This window comes from Taudactylus pleione, unplaced genomic scaffold, assembly GCF_031769625.1.
Source record: "Taudactylus pleione unplaced genomic scaffold, aTauple2 ptg000065l, whole genome shotgun sequence".
NCBI classification, from domain to species: domain Eukaryota; kingdom Metazoa; phylum Chordata; class Amphibia; order Anura; family Myobatrachidae; genus Taudactylus; species Taudactylus pleione.
Genome location: NW_028284467.1, coordinates 93,302 through 116,902, shown reverse-complemented (window position 1 = coordinate 116,902; position 23,601 = coordinate 93,302). Strand labels below are relative to the sequence as shown.

General features: G+C 43.4%; 1 protein-coding gene across 2 annotated transcripts in view; it reads right to left on the bottom strand.

Moving 5' to 3' along the window:
* The window catches only part of LRP1 (LDL receptor related protein 1), a 252,774-nt gene that overhangs the window by 156,162 nt on the left and 73,011 nt on the right, over nt 1-23,601 (bottom strand). For both annotated transcript variants that reach the window (XM_088465881.1, XM_088465882.1), the window contains exons 10-17: nt 20,898-21,078; nt 18,099-18,321; nt 17,109-17,298; nt 15,421-15,546; nt 14,231-14,371; nt 10,449-10,574; nt 10,140-10,256; nt 612-692 (exon numbers count right to left, since the gene is read on the bottom strand). In XM_088465881.1, the coding sequence (XP_088322007.1) occupies nt 612-692; nt 10,140-10,256; nt 10,449-10,574; nt 14,231-14,371; nt 15,421-15,546; nt 17,109-17,298; nt 18,099-18,321; nt 20,898-21,078 (1,185 nt within the window). The remainder of the gene's footprint in view (nt 1-611; nt 693-10,139; nt 10,257-10,448; nt 10,575-14,230; nt 14,372-15,420; nt 15,547-17,108; nt 17,299-18,098; nt 18,322-20,897; nt 21,079-23,601) is intronic.

The following is a 23,601-nucleotide window of genomic DNA, read 5'->3' as shown; positions in this document are numbered from 1 at the left end:
CTAAAATATATTCGGCTCCAATAAGTTGCTGCAACTTTTAACCTCAGCATCAAATAATTGGTAGGCACCTTAATAGATCTCAAAGAGGGATGCACTTTGTTGTACATACAGACAACAGAAACATGTCTAATAATGTAACTGCTCTTTTTGCAACCTTGGTATGTAGTCATGGGATATTAAGCCCTACTATTTGTATTGTATATTAAAGCCAGTGAATAGGAATAGGGACATGCCTCTACAGAAATATATAGTATATTATTCTGAGCAATTTCTAGAAAGTCCCAATTCACCAGAGCAGTTCTCACATATACCTAAAAGCACAATAATACAGTTCACAATCTGAAACAAATGTATAATACTTGTTGCTTATATTTAGTTACACATTACAAACAATTTGTGTTTTTTTAACATATTGACATGCATGTTTTTAAGCAGACACTATGTGACTCGAAAAACCTAACTTTAATTAAGACCCTCTGATCTCCAGTGACTTCAGGGCCTCACAGCATTGTACAGTAGAGAAAAGTGTCAGACGGCTATCAGAAACTAATGTCAACATTTTAAGGATTTTACTTGAAACTCTGGGGGATTTACACAAAAGTGACACCTACCATTATCACAGCGCCAGTTTATATTGATGCAACGACCGCTGTTGCAGGTAAACTGAGTAAGAGGGAAGCAGGTCGGGTAAGCTGTGGATAAAGAAAGTAAAGAGAATGGTAAACACTTTACAGAACTTTTCCTAAATAGATAACTGCAACTTCTTATTGTTAAATATACATTTTGTTGACGTGTTCAGATCTAGAGTTACAAAAATTGAAACCGAAAGACAGAATTAGTTTCATAACAGAAGCAATGGGTTACGCAGGCACAGGCTGGCTTTAATCGGTTTTGTTGAGACACGAATGAGCAACGAAATGTGATCTCGGAATATAGTACACATTTAGCATGTCAGTGCTGCTTTAGCATGTTGGGGAAAGCCAGCCCTGTAACACAGGTAGAAAAGTTTGTCTATTTAAGGTTTCTATGAATAAAGTTTTAATACAAATAGTTTTTTTCCCCCATTTGTGTCATCGGTTGTGAATTAATTATGTTTTCTGCATTACTGAGATTCTTTTGGTCGGATATGGAAAATGCCAAAAACTGCCCATAGAGGTGCGTCACAGCTCCAGTGTTTCTGTAGTTGTGTTGAATACTGGCTAGTCTGACAAAGTTTAACTAAACTCAATTAGAAGACAGTAACTGGAATCCAGTCCTATGAGTAATAGAAGGAGCTTAGATTATGTTTTGCAGTCTTTGTGTTGGGAAGTAATGCCAGGAACCAGGGCTGCCATCAGAAATTGTGGGGCCCGGAAATGACAAAATAGGCAGGGCCCCTCGCGCCCCCCAAAGTATGGAAACCTAGTACCGCCCCCAGGCGATCCCGCCCAGTGTGGCCGCACACCCCTGCTTACGGCCCTGTATATATCGGGACAAAACTGCATCTGCACATGTAACATATTTGCCTAGCGCGCACACTATATATATACACATACATACACACATATATACAGATATATATATATATATATATATATATATACACATACATACACATATATATACACATGCATAAATGTATATATATTATATATATATATATATATATATATATATATATACACACACACATATACATATACACAAACATACACACACACGTTTATATATAAATTTGTGGGTTATGCTCTGTCTCTCCAGCCCTGCACACAGTGTTCTTGGAGAACCCTTCTCCCTCAGCCAGGCAGCATATAAATCTTGCCCCTTTATTCCAGGCTGGTGATGGCGCAGCTCCTCTCTTCTTCATTGGCACGCGGTGACTTAATGACGTCACGTACGCTGGACGAGGAGCCTGTCCGCCCCTTCTGCCTATGTACAATAAAGTTACATCAGCAGAGGGGGCGGATAGGTACCTCTTTCAAGGCGGGCGGCGAACTCCTTTCGAGGTAGTAGCGGTGGGTTAAGGGGCAATCTGGGGGCCCCATTCATCCACAGTAGCGGCAGGCGGGTGGTATGAGCGGCCTGGGCCCCCCTTTTCTGGCGGACTATCCAGGCCAGGACAGTAGTCCCCCTGATGGCGGCCCTGCCAGGACCATGGCTGAAGATTTGTTGGAAGCATTGCAGCTTGTCTTGTATGTTCATGAGATCTTTACATTTGGACTTCGAACTCGATCTACTTCTGATCTAATTAAATGTTATTGGTGGCGAGTCAATTGACTTCACCCGTGGAGCAATGCATTTGTTGCTTTGTTCGGGCACAAGTGCCGCGGGTGGACACACTTTTACTTGCACCCTCAGGTGAGCAGAAATATGACAAAAATCCAGGTTTTGGGTGTCCAAACTACTGTTCAGGCACGCTAACAGGTGTAGCCATTTTACGTGCCTAAACCCGGTCTATCTGGGCACGGCATGCGCAAAAAGGCAAGGGCGCTCAAAAAACAATTGAATATCTTCCCCCGATTTCCTATGACTTTATACGGGAGATCAGGGCGATAAAGCAATGGAATTCCCTCAATAATATGATAATGATGCCACACACATATGTACAAATATCATTCATTTAAGTGTCTACTTCCACTTTTAAGACGTTGCTGTTAACCAAATATCAGCATCTAGGAATACAGACTGGTCACATCATTCAGGATAAACAAGAAAACCAGTTGCATGCTTTGATACAAAGAGCAAATAAAACAAGAGATATGGTAAGAACTTACCTTTGTTATCTCTGTTTCTACGAAGTCCATAGGGTCCACAGGGTTGACCTTGGGGTATAGGTTGGGAACCAAATCCGGGCACCACGCAGTTAAAGCTTTTAGCTCCCAGGATGCACTTGGGTCCACTCTCCCTATAACCCCACCCCCAGCCAGAGGCACCTCAGTTTGTAAGTAGCCAAAGGCCGGAGGAGGAGAAAAAAAGAGAGAAAACTGGAACACTCGATAACCATACTCACAGAAATGGGAGACGGAAAACCGGTGACCAGTCACACAGCCCATTTGAAGCCAGGTGTGTCAGGGCGGGCGCCCTGTGGACCCTATGGACTTCGTAGAAACAGAGATAACAAAGGTAAGTTCTTACCATATCTCTTGTTTTCTACTTCAGGGTCCATAGGGGGTCCACAAGGTTGACCTTGGGGATGTCCCAAAGCAGTTCAACCAAGGGAGGGGACGCTCCTGTGCTGAGAGGAGAATCCGCCGCCAAAAAGGAAGCAACCTGAGAGGCAAAGGAAAACAATGCCTAGAACCTTAAAAAGGTGTGGACAGAAGACCACGTGGCCACCTAGCAAGGCAAAACAGCCAAGGCGCCACAGCGAGCCACTCACGAGGGTTACATGGCCCGAGAAAAAACAAGCAGCAACAACAGAAAGGCCTACCCATGGGTAGGCCCCTGAAGAAGACATACGAGGCCGTCCAGCCAACATATGGCCATAGGCCGGCCATCCTTTCCTGTTAAAACCAGAAATCTCAGACCACCAATAAGGAGTCCGATTTCCGTCAGGAACTTGAATGGATCACATAAATCCACAGAGGCCGGACCACAGTCAATGAGGCCACACCAGCCGAGAGGACTGGGGAATGAATGGCCGCACCATAAGTTCCAGAATAATATGGAACCTGAAAATCACTAAGAAGAAACACAGGGTGAGAGCAACTCACACCCTGACAAGATGCCCTCCAGAAGAGGGAGCCACATGAGAACGCTCCCAATTCCGACACTCACCTGGTTGATATAAACTCCCTGATAGAAAAAGAGAAAGCCAAAGCAATAGACCATGTAATGGCTATCACAACCAGCGGTTCCATTAACTTTCCCCGGAGTTAACGAAGAACCACTCCTAACTCCCAAGGAGTCCCTAGGGAGGACAAATGGAGGCATAATCCAGAAAACACTCCAAAGGATGAACTGGATATCAGAGCGGAGCAATTCCATAACCTATTCATACTGACAGTGTAGAGATCTGCACTGTCAGGAAGGCCAGGCCGAGGGTGAAACCCAAGCCAGACGGAAGGAATGCCAGAATATCTGGAAATCCTGGACACCAGAGGATCGTATCGATAGGTATAATACCATAAGAATGATGGCTGCCACAGTTTGTGGTAGGTCCCAGCAAAAGCTGATCCATGTGCTCCAATCATTCCAACGATGACAAAGCCATGGAAGCCGTAAGACCACTGTAGGGACGTAGTCAAAGACAAACAACCCAGGTCCAAGGCAAACCCCAGGACCCTGAGACAACAGGTCTGGGTAGTGAAGCATCAGGAATGGAGTATCGATGGAGAGACTCCGAAAAACCAAGTACCCCTGACATCTGGGGCAATCAGGAGCCACCAGCAGGAAAGCATCTCTGTCTCGATTGAAACACTTCCCTCGAGGAAGAATGGAGACTGGAGAACACAGGTACGCATATTGGAAGAACCCCTTCACCGACAAAGAGTCACTGAAGGTTGCTTCAGAATCCCCAGGGTTGGACTGTAACACCATAGTGTGATAGAGTCCCCCCCCCCCCCCCCCCTGCTCACCAGGAGATGAAACCTCTCTTGTGGAAGAGACTAGTCCCCGGGATGCACGTCGTAACGGCTGAGGACTCCCGCTTCCCAAAGGAGAGCACCTGAAATGAACACAGTCGAGATGGTCAGGAGGAGACCCTCAGACAATGTCCGAATGTATGACATACCTGACATTGCCACTCAACGAACAGTATTGCTAAAAAGGAAGCTACTGTTCTGACCCTGTCGGACTGAACTTTTTCAGGTTCACCAGGAAACAAGGGCTATGCCAGAGTGAAGGCCCAAAACAGGCTAAAGTTCCAACAAGTTAATTGACAGGGTGGAACCGACAGACATCCAATTGCACTGAAATGGATGCGAACCAGACACTGTCCTTAGCAAAGAATACCCTGGACGAGATGGTCATAGTCACCCGAAAAGGGACAGACTTGCCTCCGGGGAGAGCAGCATCATTTGAACAGTGATCAGACAGAAAAAAACTTGTTCCATCTGAAGATAAGCCAATTATGGAAAGGCCTGGAATGGAACTAAGCCCATTCCACCCTTCCAAAGGCAGACACTGAATAGTGGACCATGCATCCCAGGGTGCAAAGACATATGTCGACTGCGCAGACATCCATGTACTCCTAATGGAAGAGTGGAGATGCCGTCTTACGCCAGAAGAATTCTCAGATTCTGAGAATCCAGCAGGGCTCCTAGGTGAAGAATACCCAGAGAGGGTTGCAGGGAGGACTTTTTCCCCATTGATTAAACTTCTGCACCCTGAAGAAGCCACAGTCAACCTGACCCGGCTGTAAAGTACCCCGGTGATCCTGCTAAGAGCAGGAGGCCATCCAGGTACAGGAGCATTGGGATATACTGAACAGAAGAACTGTCAGAAAATCCAAAACACTGGTAAACCCCTGTGGGGCTGAGAACAGTCCCAACAGGCAGAGCCCGAAAACCGTAAGTGCTGTGATACAGCAAACCTCAGTCCATGCTGAGGCAAGGTCTCTGTAAGTGCCCGTAGGCACGCGTCCTGTATATCCAGTGATACCATAAAGTCCCCAGGTTCCAAACATAGTATGATGGAGCATAGGGATTGCCTCCTGAGCCCAGGTAGCTTTAGGAACTGGTTCAGGGAATTGAGGCAGAGAATAGGCCAAAGAGGACCATTCAGCCACCGCACCAGAAAGAAAGCAGAACAACCAGTCCCTCGCTGAGAAAGTGGGGATGGCCCAATTAGCTCCGCTTACCCCAACAACTGTATAGCTTTCTGGATTCGTAAGGCCCTGTTCGGGTCCGAATAAGGGCCTGCGTACCATCACATGGAAATAGGCCGCCTGAGCAAAGAGAGGGCGTACCCTCCTACCCACGTAGCCGCGGCAACTAGACACTAGTACCCGGCGAACTGAGAAAATCGACATCTCCCAGTGGTAGGCCTGTCTCGTCATGCTGACGATATATCCGTAGGTTCAGAAGCAGGATCGGCTGGCAGTCCAGGCCTGCTCGGTTGAAGAAACAGACCTTTAGGCTGACCCAGAGGACAAAAAGACTTAATAGACTTAGTCTGAGGCCCTGTAGTGGGCATAGCTGAAGGCGGGAAATTTGTACTGCCACTGTCAAGGTCAGGACCCAACAAGATCTACCCTATAGATGGTATCTGCACCTCTGCATTCCCAGAGCGCAGCCATAGGGTATTACGGAGGATACCGTCGCAGCCGGAACTCTGAAAGTTAGGAGACTGGTATCCAATATAGGCATGTCCACCTATGACAACTGCATATATTACATGAGTGACCAAATACATTTGAACCCCAGACGTGTTGGTGGGGAAAAAACATTACAAATACATCAGCTCAGTATGCAATAGTATTAACCAACCATGCTATAGCCATGGTAGGATGGGTAACAACCCCTGAAAGCGAGTATACTGATTTCAGGCAGAGTTACTACCTACGGATCAGAAGAATCCGACCACGCAGGAATGGGATGCATAGTAACGTCTGTAATCTGACGAGTAACACGCCCATCCACCCCATGAGGGGCTCGTGATGACCCTCAGGGAATTTGGGACAGGAGGCCAAACACTTGTAATACCTCATAACTGACAACAGCCAGAGTCCCGCCATGCGATCCCCTCGCTAGTCAGCAACAGGGAACCAGAAAGCACGCAATACTGAGGGTGTATGATACAGGTGCAGGTCAACATTCACTCTAACCAGAATGGACCTGCCACCAGCCCAAAGCAGGGATAATAATACTTGAAATAGGCTTCCCCCCGTGTAAGAGGGAAAGAGCCCAAAACAGTATCCAGTTCACGCAGAGCCAACTGGGAAGTAATCAAAGGGCGTCAACCACGCCAATTTGCGTTTCGTAGAAAACGACATCCACCCAGGGTGGCCGTGGGAATCCCTGCAAGGGGAATGACAGACTATGGTGGCACCAGGGGGATTTCATATACTGCGAAAACCCCCTGCAGGGAGCAGTAGTCTGTGTCACAGGGGAAGAGTGCAAGAAACTGCGAGATACCCTGAGATGAAAAGGGCATTATGGTGAAGTAACCCCCAGGTGAGGTACAACAATGGGGCCCACCCGGCGATCCGCAATTGAGAGGATCCCGAGAAAACAAACCTCCCAAGGGGGTCGTGAAAGGGGCCGGCACCAGATGACGCCACACACAGAACCCTTTATGAAACAAATCCTCCGCACTAACACCTGCAGCACATGACTTGCAGGATAGCAAAAATGGGTGCAGTATAACGCTCTATCTCCTGGTCAAACATATCTGACCAATCTTGGCGGAAATATCAAGCAGTGCTATACTGGTCCTGACAGATGCTAAAATTAGCCGCAGGGACCCATTTTCAGCGTATGCAACACACAGTTCCAACGAAAATGTGGCAACGTGCAGCACGCAACAGTATGTGACAAACCTCACAAATATCAACGAGTATATAAATGTGAGGTCTCAGAACCACCCTAAGTACAGCTGTATTAGGGCAGATAAGGAAAAGGGATAGATATACACTGACAGGTGAGAGAATTAAATACAGACAGTCAGCACTAGCATAAGTCACATACCATGCAGATATATACATATATACATAAACATGTCATATAATATACTGCACTATTACACTGCATTCAACTTACCCAGATTCAGTGTCTGGGAAGGCTACAGCGCTGTGTACACTGACCTGATGGTGAGGTACGCAGGGGGACTGGACTCACTGCCATCTCCGGAGCTCTGCTGCTGCACCACAAGAAAATGGCCGCTGGAGACCTCAGAAGAAGCGTGGCCCGCGGAGGAAGCAGCTCAGCGACGCCAGACTATACATACTGAAAGGCGCGCTGAGCTGAGGGTAGGAGCCGCTGTAACAGGGAAAGCTTCCTCCCCTGGCCGGCTATTAACCTCCCGGGACGCCGGCTCCCAGCGCCGATCAGTAAGTCCCTGGTGGTCTAGTGGACACACGGGGTATGGGGGCCCGCCGCCACTGCCGGCGCCTCCGGTCTGTCCCCGGAGACCGGAGGCACAGGACTGCATATTAAATGCGCGGATCGCCGCAAGCGGTGATCCGCGACCTTACCTGCTCCCCTTGGATCCGGCAGCAGTCCTGGGCGCCCGCAGAGTCCGGCTAGTACAGACTCTGGGGTCCCGCTGAGATCCCCAGATCTGTACTGGTGTCTCAGCGCCGGCGGGGTGACGGAGCGGCAGCTTAAACGTCCTATGGACAGTCCGACGCTGCCGCTCTGAAAGTCCAAAGTAAAAATAAAAAAACTCTGTACTTAGAAAAAATAAAGCTTAGGGGCTGCTAATCAGCTCCCCACTGCACTAAACGGTGACCCGACTCCGGCCGGGCACAACTTAAACTGAGGTGCCTCTGGCTGGGGGGTGGGGTTATAGGGAGAGTGGACCCAAGTGCATCCTGGGAGCTAAAAGCTTTAACTGCGTGGTGCCCGGATTTGGTTCCCAACCTATACCCCAAGGTCAACCCTGTGGACCCCCTATGGACCCTGAAGTAGAAATGACATTTTTACCTATGGTTACCAATTATTACTGGGTATGTTATAAGCCCCATCCATAGGAGGAAGGACACCCCTAATGTCTTGCTGCATTGCTCGTTAGGTCAACTTCCTTTGTACTAATCAGTATTTTAAAAAGCAGAGCAATAAAATTGCCCATTTTTTTATGTTTATTTAATCTGCTCTCTTGGCATAAATATTCCTGAAGCCAACACTGTCTAAAGTGTGCAGAGATCAGCAGAAATGCATTTACCAGCTTAAACATTTAGGTTTCTACTTTAAATGCCACAAACTTAGAACATGTGCTCCCAGCTTAAGGTAAAGTAACATGGGGGAGTGACTGTCCCTACCTGCTACAAGAGTGAAGGTAAGTAGCTGAGTCAGTGGAAGGCGATCAAAAAGTGCATTTTGCATTGGAAAAAAAACCTTTTTACACAGCACTGTTTAAAGAGCATGTATTACAAAACATTTGGAGAATAGACTCATAGTAATTTATGGGAGACACTTTAACAAGCACTAAGGATCACTGATAAACATTTCACTGTTTCAATTACTATTTAGCAGCCCAGACAAGAGGAATGGAGAAGGCTGAAACGTAAACAATAATGAGCTGCCACATTTTCAGTATCTATTTTCTATTGTAAATAAAGAACAACGCTTCTGAAAGTCTTTCGCAGTGTCCGACTACAGAGAGAGCCAAAGGGACTCTGGAAAAGTTTTAGATGGGGCCAGTTTAAGGGAACACAAAAATAACACAAAAGTTATGCAGTAACTATATTAGCATTACAAAAGTGCCCCAGTGTATCTCACAAAGAGGTGAGAGCTGCTGTATGTAACTTTATACAAAACTGAAAAGAAAGCCACTTAATCATTCTGAGTAAATTAAAGCGATTAGGGTGTTTCTTTAATATCATTTTGCAATGTGAAGCCACTCGCCCTCATAACCGCACTGGAATATTAAAAAGTAGCAAACAATTGTTTAAGTGCAATTAGGAACCTAAAGCCCAATGTCAGCTCATCGCAGTCTACGAGGAGAATCTACAAAAGCCACTGAGATTAATTTGGATGTTAACAATTGCCTGTGGATGAGCTCAAAATTATTACATCAAATATAGTAATACAATCCCATTTGTTCTATTTTTTTATTTTGCTTTTTTGGTTGACTTTACAATAGAAGACATGAAACAGTTTTTGAGCCAGGTAAGAATCTGTCCCTGCTAAACATTGCCTTTCATAGATTTATTAGTACTATAGCACAGTCGTGCATTAAAGTATAGCTCACTGTGCTTTATTTTTAAAATAAAAAAAATAAGGGATTCAATGATGACACCATCCAGATGTTCTGGATGAGTTGGGCAAAATTACAAGACAGAAGCAATAGTGATTGCTGGCTTGAGTAGCAATACCTGTTGTCAAACAAGACAAGAGCGTGCATGTGACTGTTCAATGGCAACTTTCAGGCTTCAGCAGTTCCGATACCTGGAGTCTAGGAAACCACTGCTAGTGAATTTACTAATTTGTTATTCTATAAATGGACATGCCCAGATAACTCTTCCTTTAGATCTGTGTTTTGGAGGAGCTGGAACTCACCACAGGCAGAGGATTCGTCTGAACGGTCACCACAGTCATCATCCAGGTCACAAGTCCAAGAACTAGGGATGCAACGGCTACTAGCGCATGAGAACATATTAGGAGGGCACGTACGGGCTGTGGGGAAGGAAAGAAGCAGTTGTATTTCATGATGATAAACACTATGACTGCACCACCCAAATTAAGGAAGGATATAGTGAGCAATTAAAAAAGGAACCCAGGTAATAGGAAGCAACAAAAAAGGATGATGTAGTTGAGAAACAGAGAAAAGACATTCATGAAGTATCATGTTTACAGAAATCATGTCACCTGAACATGTAGAGTTGGATTCATCCTCTCCATTACCACAGTCATTGTCACCATCACAAAGCCAGCGGTTGGGGATACATCGGTTGTTCTCACATTTGAATCGGTCTGATGGGCAAGTGTGTTGATCTGAGCAATGCAAGACCATATTGTCACCAAAACTATATTGAACTGTAATAAAGCTCTGTACACACAGCGCTAACCATCAATATAAGAATGGCCACTAATGACCTCCTGTACAAAGAGCAGCAGCAGAACGGATACATAACATTAACCCAAGTCTCAGAAGAGCCTTGTTGTAAAGAAGTTCAGGCTCATTAGTCTAAAGTTGCCTTTTAAGCTTCATTGCCTGTGCTACAGAGGCAACTTAAAACATTAGAGCTAGGGCACTACACCAGAAACCTTAAGCCTTCCACAGAGTCAAGTGGTGGATTGACAGCAATATGTGCAAACAAGTTGTATCATTCACAATAGACCATTTAATATAACTTAAAGTTAGTTTTATCTCCCGGCATTATGATAACTAATGGACTTGATGGCTTTGGAAGAGGAAGCGGGGCTGGTCTTCTCATGGAAATGCAGCAGGTAATTAGCCACCTTCCCTAGGAAAGTATCGAGTTCCAAATTTCCAGTTGCCCAATATCAGTCTAATACAAATTACACCAAGATTTTGTGATTTTTTTTTTGTTTTAAAGCCCTGTTAGCTGATGTCAGACAACACATCCCAGCAGTTGACAAAATTCCCACCTATCTAAAAAACATTCCACAGGAGATCTGATAGCGAGCGAAAGGGTCAGCTTTATTTAACATTTTTAAATTAGAGAGTTATGCTGGCAAAGAAAAACAGACATAACTCAGTAACACAGCCTGTGCCCACAAACCAAACAAGCCTAGATGGCAGCCAACATCACAAACAACTCAACTTATCCAAACTCCCCTCGGAATGATACACAAAGGCTACCTGGACCGTTGGTGCTGCTGACACCGGTAGTGTAGAATAAGCCTGAAGGCACACATCCACTAGACGATTAAATTGAACGATAACGATATAGTTATATCGTTCGATAATCATTTGAAAATCCTTTGCAGGTTGTTTAAAAAATGTCTAAAACGCCCAGCGATGCACGTTCCCGCTGGTCATTTAGACATCTATCATCGTACAAAAATGTTGTACAACCTTACGATATCCTCAGGTGCAACATGTTTGCAGATGATTGATGTGCCTTCACTGAACGTCTGCTCGTTCAGTGTAGGCACATCACAAACAGACAAACGACTGCACGATTACAATGTCGTAATCGTGCAGTCTTTTGCCTGTCTAGTGAATGTGTGCCTTAATCTGGCATAACCCATACATTGCATCGGGAGCACCTCAAGGACTGCATCGGACAGCCACTGCTACTGTTCTTTCCTGCAGCCACAACATAAAGCTGGCAACTAAGGTAGGGTGTGAGGAAGGGAATGTCTGAAGAAAAATGAGGCCAGGGCCTTACAAACCCAACTAGATAACAATGAAACATCAGCACTTCAATAAATGACTGATCTACTGCAGTGTATAGTATAGCTGTGCTTCCTAATATGATCATGTGCTTATTTCAAAATGAATGCTTAGTACGGAAGACTAACAGTATCTCAACATATTTTGCACTCTATTATTATCATTGAATTAAGTGCCACTTTGGTTTTGGTTATAGCATGTACCTATTTAATGCAAACTTTCAAGTTAGGCTTATAAACAGCATCACAAAGTACAAATACAAGTAGACATTCTTTTTTCTGCACAGATCACTGCAGAAGGAAAATAGCTCTGGATTGTTCTCCACCATCTCATTAGAACAGATTAGAACCTCTGTGAAAGCAAGCTATGGGTTAGATCAGGGATGGGGAGCCTCAGGCCCGGGGGCCACATAAGGCCCACAGAATCATTTGGTCTAGCCCTCATCTGGCTAGCAAGGTACCTAGAAGGGCACCCTGCAGCCAGAAACTATGCAGCAGTGCCGCCTGGAGCGTCCTTAGGACCCTTCAGATGGTCACACCGGTGCCCTTACAGCTCCCTGGAGCATCCAGAGGATGCTCCAGGCATTGCTGTAATCACAGGTGATTGTGACCCCCACCCCCATGTGACATCACATGGAGGGGGTGTGGCCTTTACCAGGCCCACGAATATTGTTATATATATCAAAATGGCCCTCAGCAGAAAAAAGGTTCCCCACCCATGGGTTAGATGGTTACCTCCATACCTTTCCTGAAGACCAGCCAAGAGCTGTTCTTTTGTTATGAAAATTCGGAATTTAATGAGGTCACTGTGTGAATGGTAGATGGGACAAGAACTTCATAAACCTTATTATAAGTGTAACTGGTAGTGCCAGCTGCCCAACTGGGAGAGTTGGTCTAACAAAATAAATTAAAAAACAAGTTATGAAATCTAAATCCACTTTTGCCTGGTATATTCAAAATACAGGCCTCACCCCACGATCAGCAGGGGGTACCTGGATGGAATCCTGCTATTCTGCTCGTTAGGAAAAGTGAGTTAAAGACAAGATGAATAAAGCTGGTAGTTTCTCTTTAAATTCCATTTGAAAAGTGGTAACTCTGTATAGGTCTCCCTCTAATTATGGTATTATCCTCACTATGCACATTATTTCATTGCTACATTGTGCAGGCTAAATAGCACACTGTTTGTAATGCATCCTAAATCTTCAATAGCAATTAAAAACAAAGACTCGTAAAATATGATCAGATGTTCATTTATGCAATAAATTGCAGGTAAACTATTTTATTCAAGATATCAATAAAATTATAGATTTCATAGGCCATGTGTCCTTAAGTGTTATCCTGCAGAGTGCTGTAATTAAATCTATTACAAACAATATTACTAAACAGTGACAACACCACGATCTGCATACAGATAAAACAATTATTTATGTATGAGGACAAAGAGACGGACACAGTAAATATATTGGACCAAATTATTAGATTAGCAAACTATTTTAGTTAAGCAATGTTGCTTGTGTGCATATTATCGAATAGGAAATGTTCAGTCTACACAAATGTACAGATTTCACACTTACATCACACAGATAGTCATTTCTTTCCTGCTCTGATGCAACTTTGCTTTTCAGGAACAGACTAAGGGACTGATTCAGAGGTGGATGGACGTGGTGTCAGTGCTGGGTCATCGGTAGCAGCGGATCTCAGAAGCTATGTTAATGTTGCAGAGGGTGCCTTTTGTAAAAAGACGCCCACTGCGGGTTTCTCAGATCCGCTGCATGTGTCCGAAGACTCAGCATCTGATCATCATCTGGTGTGACATCTGTGCAACCCTAAAGTTGCTCATAATGTCTAGCTGTCAAAGGCCAGTGAAGTTCCGCCCGCCGACACAGTTGTTGTTTTCGCCAAGCCTCTATTTTCTGAAACGCCCCCTTCCCAACCCCAAATGCCAGCAGCCTGTCAATCAGGCTACAGCTTCCTCGCACTGCGTCCAAAGCTGCAGCATCATCTTGGCACATGCACACTGTGGCTCCGGTGCATGTGCAGTAAACAGTCGGACAGCTGCGACCGAATAGGTCCAGCGTCCCAGATTGAATCAGGCCATAAATTGGGATGATGCAGGAAGAAAAGAATCCTCGAATAGATGCGAGATTCTGAAATGTAATTAAGATTTGAGAACACCTGCTGTGTGCGCTCTATTTCTAAACATGGAAAAGACAAACTACAGAGCGCACACACACACACACACACACACACACACACACAGAACCCTACTACAAATAGTGTTTACTTACGGCATAGATCGGGAGCCTCATCGCTATTATCTAGACAGTCGTTGTCTCCATCGCACTTCCAGCGTTCCTGGATGCAGCGGCTGTTGGAACAGGCAAACTCCCCAGGCTGGCATTGGGGTGGAGGGACATAGGATGGGTTGCCTTGAAACAGAACAAAGTACATGCATGTGAAATTGGTATTCAATGAAGAACCTAATTAGGAAGAGACTAATTAACATCAGGGAATCCTATTGCTGTGGGGTTTTAGTGTATGCCTTGTTTAAGGATTAAATTACAATGCCGATTGTACGTGCCAAGACTACATAGATGGCTCTCAATTGACCAAATTAACAATATGGCGGAGAAGAATGTGAAATGCTCCACACAGCACTTTGTGCTGTTATGTTCTAGTATTTTCTCCATTCATCAACAGCTAGGAGCTGCATTTAAATCTATCTGGATGTTGAAAATTCTATGTAACATTAAATAGAGCGGAGCTTTGTTGCTGAATGCCTAAGAAAAATGTGTGTAGTTACCCAATGCTCATCTTTACTAAATAGATGTCTAGGAAGATCTTATACAGTGAACTACAGATGAAATGCTTGAAGGACACACTATCCAACATATCTAAGAACACTGTACAGTTACAACGGTGTATTCAGCTCCAGAAATATATTAGGGGAGATTTTATTCCTCACAATATTTAAAAAATGAATAATATAATGTTTGTGCCAATATATCATATCTGGAATTAGACTTTATGTTAGCTTTCCTGTGATCATTAAAACTATTATCCAGTTTACAGAAGTGATTTGTTTGCTCTGCCAAAGTTAATAAAAAAAAAAAAATGGAGTGGAACGGTGCCTCTAGTGGCCAGTTTGCCAAGAACAATTGCACACGGTTCCTGGTTCTACCAAACAATAACTTTTGAAGAGAGCATCACTCTTAAACACGCCTCTTGTTTCGGGAGACTTGTATCACCTCAATAAACATGAGAAAGCAGTTCTTGGAGGTCACATAAATAGTGCCATCAATTAATATGTGACAATTCATGAATACAAGGTTTTATTTGGTTTGATTTATTCAATCAGGTGCAACCTTACAAAAGCACCACCCCAATACCATGGATAGATTTGTATGCAAGTTCCAGTGCTGCCTGCCAAGTCTGTTCATTTGTGATACTATGCAAGAAGAAGAGAAATTATGCTTACCATTACAAGTGACACCATCATCATCCAGAATCTGATCTTCAGCACAAGCACACTGTCTGCTCCCAGGCACTGCCAGGCAAAGGCTGCTGCACCCACCATTATTCACACGGCAAGCATTGGAGCCAACTTTGAAAAGAAGGTAGGAACACAGGTATTGTCGAAATAAAATACAGCAAAATAATTAAAAACTATATCAATACTACAATTTATGACTAAAATATTTACATACAACTCAAAAGAAAAAAAAAAAAGTAAAATTTGCCAAAATGCAACACTAAGAAACCAGAATGTTAATGTAGACTTCAATTACATTTTTTTTTACTCTAAATCAGACTGCAAACATCATCCAGAATTCTAAGAATGAAATCAGTGATAACGATCAGTGTCAGTAAACGTCTATGAAAATATTAGACAAAGAAAAGTATACACTGTCATCCATATTAAAAAAAAAGCACTTTATGGGTACATGTAATTTGGTGATAGTATCATGAGGTACAAATTCCCTATTAAATGTGTTTCTGAGAAATGGAGGTGTTGTGTATGTGTGATGCTAGGAATGGTAAGATGTGTATTACTTATTCTTACGATTACTTATAAAGTGCCTGGTGATGAAAGACCTGCTGAAAATGCTACTTTTTCTGTAACAGGTCTCTGAATAAAGTGAAGATCTAGCTCATCAACTGACAAGCCTGGATGGAGCACCCAAGGACTAAATTCACAGGAAAATAAGAAATTAATTTACTATTCACCATTATTTGCACCTAAGTATTCATTGGTCAGATATCTGTGCCTGCTGCAGCCCTCCCCATTTGTTACAGGTGCTTTATGCGGTAGTAGTCAGTTGATTAGTAAAGCAGAAGAGGGTTTTTAATTTAACGGTGCCAGGCAAAATAATAAGTATAATTTTTATTCATGGGGGTTTCTCAAGTTCATATCTTACAAACGATTTCTTAATAGCATTTACTTTGTGCTAATACCTCATTTCCATATTGTTACAGTTCAGAGAAGAGAATGTTTAACCTGTAACCAATGCTAAGAGGAGATGTTTTCTTAACTAAAATCAATGGATTCAAAGTTGACCTAATCTGGGTGATGGACTGAAAAAGGTTAGACAACTGTGGTCTAGTGCAGTGTTGGCTAACCTTGACACTCCAGCTGTTAAGGAACTACATAACCCAGCATGCACTGCTACAGTTTTGCTATTAGGGCATGCTAAAACTGTGGCAGGGCATACTGGGATATATAGTTCCATAACAGCTGGAGTGTCAAGGTTAGCCAACACTGGTCTAGTGCATACCCAAACTATGTGTATTATTTGTCAACAACTATACACAATAATGTATCCAATGATTTAGAAATAATTTTTTCCTAGATTTCCATGCATGTAAAGTATTGTTAAAAGTAACCTACCGACTTACAAAGGAAAATATCAGATTGGGAATAACATGACGGAATACTTTTTTTATTGGCCTCCAAACCACTGGATTTGGAGAGTGAGAGAAACAGGCCTGTGGTGTTCAGCTTTGGGCCAGGGCTGTAGAGACAAGGGGCCTGTATGAATGAGCCTTCTTCCCTTCCTAGAGAACATACATTGATCTACTACTCATCAGAATAATTACAGTGATTGCTGTGTTCAGGGCTGTCACATTCTGCCTTTGCGCTTTCATCTTAACCATAGAAATCCTCACCTTGCTGCTGCTGGGCATCATACATCCGGATTTCAAAGATTGGTGGCCTTTCATTTCTCAGATGAGTGACGACTTTGGAGACTTGATCTAGCCGCAATATACTGCCACTCCTGTACTCTGTCCAGAATAGAAAGTTACCATGGTGGCAAAGTCCAAAGGCATGATTCAGCTCTGGACCTTCATATACGGCCTAAATAGGAAACAAAAAACAATTAGACTCTTTTTCCTCTCTCTTTTTCTTTTGTTAAAAGATTAGAACAAAACAGTGAACAAATCTATTGTATGATGCCCTAAGCTGTCCCGCCTGTGTCCCACTGCAGCGCTAGGACAGCACGGACAGAACAGCTGAAGAGCAAGACCACTACCCGGGATAAATAATATAGCAAAGAGGGATGGGACAGGGAGAGGATGGGGGCGCTGTGGTGACCCAGCACATACCAGGTCCAATTTACTAGTAAATAATAAATCAAGCACTTGCATGAGCAGAGTACATTAACTTTACAATTCAAAAAGTAAACTGGAAACCTTGTTAAATTTAGAACTCCTTAAACATAATTATATAGAACTTCACTGAGATTCAACTTCCACCGGTTCATCTGTCAGAGATGCCTTTACCCTGTGTGATCTATTGCCATGGGCAGGTGAATGGATGTCCACTGACATCGTCCTTTCTGATGCCCAATATTGTCCATTACATTTGATTATTTCTTATGTTTAACTATTTGAACTCCCAACACTGAGGAGAGGGGGAAAAGAAAGAGTCTTCTCAACCATGGGTTTCAAGCAGTTACTGTAGATAATTGAGGCCCCTGGGAATTGTTATATTAATATATATATCATCCCTCTAAAGAGATAATCTCCCATCTAGTAAGAAAATGAAAGAACATTGTTTAACAGAAGAAAAGAAAAAAAAAGGAAAGAAAAAAAAAAGAAAAGAAAAAAACACAACAAAGAGATCATAGATGATAAAGAAGTGAAACGCTTTCTAACCTTGCGGCCAGTCCCGTTGAGATATACCATTTCTATTCTGTCATAAAAGGCATCTACCCAGTATAACATATTGTTGGGAATGTCAATGCTTAGACCGTTAGGCCACAGAACCGCTTTAGATGTAACAAAGATGCTACGGTTAGATCCGTCCATCCAGGCCTTTTCAATCTTCCCACGTTTGCTGTCCTTGGGATCTTCCTCCCAGTCTGTCCAGTACATCCACCTGAAAACACACATTTTCATTAATAATAATTAAAGCCATGAATGACTTGGAATGCACAGCTCTCCGCAATGTACACTTTGCCTGCTCTGAATAGCACGGCAGCAGTTTCTGAACCTAAAGTGTTTAACTGTACAAGAACTAAAGTAAGATAGGTGAAAAGTTCTAAAAACAAATTATTTTAAGAACTCAATTGTAACATCTGCTCAATAACAATAATAGAAAATGAAATGAGCTAGAGAAGATTTCATTTCAGTTGTTACCTCAACATTACCAGAAGTGTGTCAGAAGCAAATGAATTACAAAATGGATGTGTCAGCAGAGTAAGGCATGGCCAGCCATGAACTGTAGAACAAGGCTTCACATGGAAATGTGCGCATCTAATTTTCTTACATCAACATAAGTGGAAACAGATGTAAGGTGGTACAGCAAGTGTCAGCAAAAGAAATCATTCACACTATAATGGTGCATACACACCGTCACATTTCCCTGGTTGAATTTGAACGATAACTATATCGACGAGGTTGGCCTGGTTACTATAGGGACCCGTGATTGTTAATCGTGGGTCGTTATAGTCGATGGGGGGGGGGTTGGTGTATGTGCTGGATGTTGAATATCGAACATCCAGCACATGCAGGATGATCAGACAATGATTGTTATCTGACCGACCAGAAGTCTGACCACGTGTATGCACCATAAGGCATAGACCTAAAATAGGTTTGTACACCAGGTATGAGGTCTTAAATATCTATTACTCTAAAGAACAAGCATGCACCAAAATCGGTAAATTAATTAAATAAAAAGCTTTTATAGGGGTGGAATCAATTAGCCACAAGGCAGTTTGTCACGTGAGCAAGTACATCTATATGCCGCACTTACGGCAGCCCCGAACTTGCGGCGTTTTGTGTGCAGCCCCATAGGGCTGCTTGAAAATAAAATGCGAGACAGGTGTAAAATTGAGCCGGCACGGGGTGAAAATCAGCTGTCCTTGCTGGTATTTCTATGACATTGCGAAGGCAACTTGGCCCCCCTCATGGTTAATTGAATTTACCCCATAAAATGCACCCCAGATACCAAAAAGAAAAATGTAAATATCATGTCTGCAATGATTAGATAAATGTAGAGTGCTAGATTGTGAATTGATGTGTACGCATCTCATATGTTGCAATAGAACTGCATTTTATGCATTATATCGCAGTTTGCTAAGCTCCATTTAACAAGAAGAAAGTTACTTGCGGAGGTGATAGCTTAGAATTTGCATCGTGAACAGAGAGAAATCTAACTACAAAATTAGAGTAAAATTAGAAAAGAATTTAGAAATGTCCACGATAATACAATCAGAACAGTGCTATAGTGGTTAGCATTGGTGCCTGACAGAACTGGTATATTGGGTTCAATGCCCAACAGGACCCTGTGTGAAGTATGTATGATCTCCCCTGGCTTATGTGGGCTTTGTACTTGCAAGCTAGGCCCTCTCCCCATTGTCTGCTCTACATAATTGTCACTGCACATAGTAATTCTGTATTTATGTAAAGTCGTGAAACGGTTTGTATCTTGCTGTTGTTCTATCCCCTTTGTACTGTGCTACAGAACCTTTGTAGCATCTTATAAAGAGAATATTACATTTAAAAACATGACTAACATTCTGTGCAAAGTGCTGCGTAATATGCAAGCGTTCTATAAAAAATGGCTAATAAATTCTAAATCACACTCTAAAAAATGAATATTGACTAATTAATTGTGTTTAAGGACTATGTAATGTTTTAAAATATGTATATCTTCTTAGGGCATGGAAACTTTTAAACTCTTGATACAGTTGATTACAGATAAGTGCTATTGTTCTTTATTAGAAGTCTATTTAGGCTCTAAAAGGCTCTGTACAGAACCCTTTACTAGACTGACTGGATATTTAGTGAATGTAACACATCTAAATCATGTTCAGAAAAGAATATGAAAGATGGTACAGTCTAGGGATGTGCAGGCTCGGATAGGTTCGAGTTTGCACGTGGAGTTCGGATTTTTCCCTCCAAAAAAACGGAACTCAGAACGAGGCAAAACGTCATCTTACATGGACGAACATCATCATTCCTGGACTTTTGTCCAGGAATGATGATGTTCGTCCATGTAAGATGACGTTTTGCCTCGTTCTGAGTTCCGTTTTTTTGTAGGGAAAAATCCGAACTCCACGTGCAAACTCGAACCTATCCGAGCCTGCACATCCCTAGTACAGTCTAACAAATAAATATAATTTTATGAATTATTTCAGCAAAGAAGGTATAAACAAGAAGTTAACCTATTAAAAGTTAGCAGGTGGACTGATTTATGAACGGCCGATGTTTGTTACAATACCTGTAATCATATTTAAATTGACAGAAGATTTGTAAGATTGTACCTACTTATTGTAAGATGATATTACACAGCAAGTAAAACTTTGGAGGAGTATTATTTTTAGACATACAAAATCCTAAAGATGGCCCCACGCAATTCCCAATGTGATACCAGTACTAATTCAGTGGCACATATAGCAAACATTTGAGATTACACTACACACATTCCATTTTCTGCCAAATGTTTCTTACCCATTCAGTGGGTCTACCACAATGGCTCTAGGATGGGTCATTTTGCCCTCTACCAAAGTTTTCCTGGACTGTGATGCCTTCTCTAGGCGTGCCACACTGATCGTCTTCTTTGGCCCATCATCTGTCCAGTACAGGTTGTTTCCCATCCAATCTACAGCAAGGCCTTCCACATTATGAATACCTGTGAAAAACAATTTGAGTCCATATAGTGAGCTTGTGTCTGCACACACCATCATTAACCTTAGTGCTGCTTTCTGTGATCAATGATAGAAGACAGGTACTGTAAGCAAAACACGAATTAGCCAATACATGGGCCTTTGCTAGGTATTCTAGTTGCTTAAATACTCACATTTTACTTGTTAAACCTTGTATTTATCTTTAACCTGCCCTATGTAACACCACTCCGTAATGGCTGCTGTAATCTGGGTAAAGCATAAATATAAACGCTACTCTAGTAGATGAAAAAGGACATTTCTGCTACTGTAGCTTGGGGTCGATAACTGAAAAAGACTTGCTAATTAATTTCCGTTTCTAGACAAAATCAGCACAAGGCAGGTTACCTTCAACTTTTAATAACTAATCCCTCACCCCCATTTAAACACCCTACATAAACTAAAAATTACAATTAAAAATGAAAAAGTTTCTTAGTGTAACCTAATTAGCAGGTTTAACACAATGATATGGTGAACAAAACTACAATACAAATATTAGTACTGAAATAGAGCGCCCTAAAACTACAATACCTTCTAAAGTCTCATGACTATGAGCCATAATGTTTTAAATTGGAGTATATCCCATGACGAGAGAAGATAAAAATTATATATAATAAGATACATATTTAACATTAACATGGACCTTTCTAAACTACATCACTGGTCCCATCAGCTTTATGGACTGTACACACGGTCAGATCAGACAACGATCACATATCGTTGTCTGATCATCCTTCATGTGCTGGATGATCGTTATCGAACATCTAGCACATGCACCATTCCGCCCAACTACTATAACGACCCTTGATCAACGATCGAGGGCAGTGGCGGGCTGGGCCGGGGGGCAGGGTGCCATGTGCCCCCCGGGCCGCAGCGTCATGCGGGCCGGTGCAGTCTGTGTCACTGTGACACAGACTACACAGCACAAACACACAGCCGCCGGAGCCGGCAGCTGTGTGTTTGCTGTAATTAGCAGCCGCTGAGAGTCTATCAGACTCTCATCGGCTGCCGCTGCTCCCACTCGGGAGCCATCTTCCGGCTCCCGCAGTGGGTAATGGGAGAGCCGTCGTCATGACGACGTCTCCTCCATAATGCAAAGCGGCCAGAGGAGCCGGTGAAAGCGTCGGGACCAGGAGCGGGAGTTTCAGGTAAGTGTTTTGTTTTTTTTTATTATTATTAACTGGGAAGGGGGGGGGGATTTCTGTGGTGACACTACCAGGGGGGGATTACTACTGGGGGCACTACAAGGGGGGGGGGGGGACCACTACTACTGGGGGCACTACAAGGGGGGGGGGACTACTACTACTGGGAGAACTACAAGGGGGGACTACTACTACTACTGGGGGCACTACAAAGGGGGGCTACTACTGGGGGCACTACAAGGGGAGGGGACTACTGCTAGGGGCACTGCATAGGGGGAGGGGACTACTACTAGGGGCACTACATAGGGGGAGGGGACTACCACTGGAGGCACTGCGAGGGACCACTGCTGGGGGCTCTATATAAAGGGCAATACTGGGAGTACTGCATAGGGGGGAGACTACAACTGGGGCCACTATTTAAGCGACATTGCATAAGGGTTACCACTATTGGGGGCACTGCATGGGGGGGTGGACTGCTACTGGGGGCACTGCATAGGGGGTACCACTATTGGGGGCACTATATAAGGGGCTTACTACTGGGGGCACAAGGGGCACTGAACAGGGGGGACCACTACTGCGGGCACAAGGGGCACTGCATAGGGGGGGATCACTACGGGGGGCACTACTGGAGGCCTGCATAAGGGTGTTATCTCCTGTGGCACACGGGGGCACTGCATATGGGCACTACAACAGGGGGCTGCCTCATATCTTTATTTTTACCTTACATTAATCCCATATGGACCCGCCTCCTCCCTGAAACACTTGAGGGGGGGTGGCGCCGTAGCACGCACGTTCTTCGGGCACCCTGGCTACACGCTACTCCTCTGCCAGGGCCGCCTGCATGCATTTGCCCCCCAGGCTAAAAGTTGCCAGCCAGCCCCTGATCGAGGGTTGCTATAGTAACCAGGCTAACCTGGTCAATATTGACCAGGTTGGTCTGCATGCATGGGCGATGGTCGATATCGACCATCCATGCCAGCGCATCGTTTGGTTGTTTGAGGGGGCAAAAAAAGGACGATTTAAAGATCAACTATATAGTTTAAATCTGACAGTGTGTATGCACCATTAGTCTGACACTAACTACAGGACTAAAAATTGCAATACACATGCCTATCACCGCATCACTCACTGATAATGCAACAAATCAGTGTTGAGTATATATTAGTAATATCAGACCGTGATTTACCAGTAAGGGCTTTGTCAAAAAATTAAACATGTGAATTGCTCTATTTGAATTTTGGAATGATATGGGACACTCCTAATTAATTATATTGTGTAGTTTAAAGGTACACATAGATAGATACATAGTGCATATAATTAACAATGCATCTATCTATAGTATCTATCGTC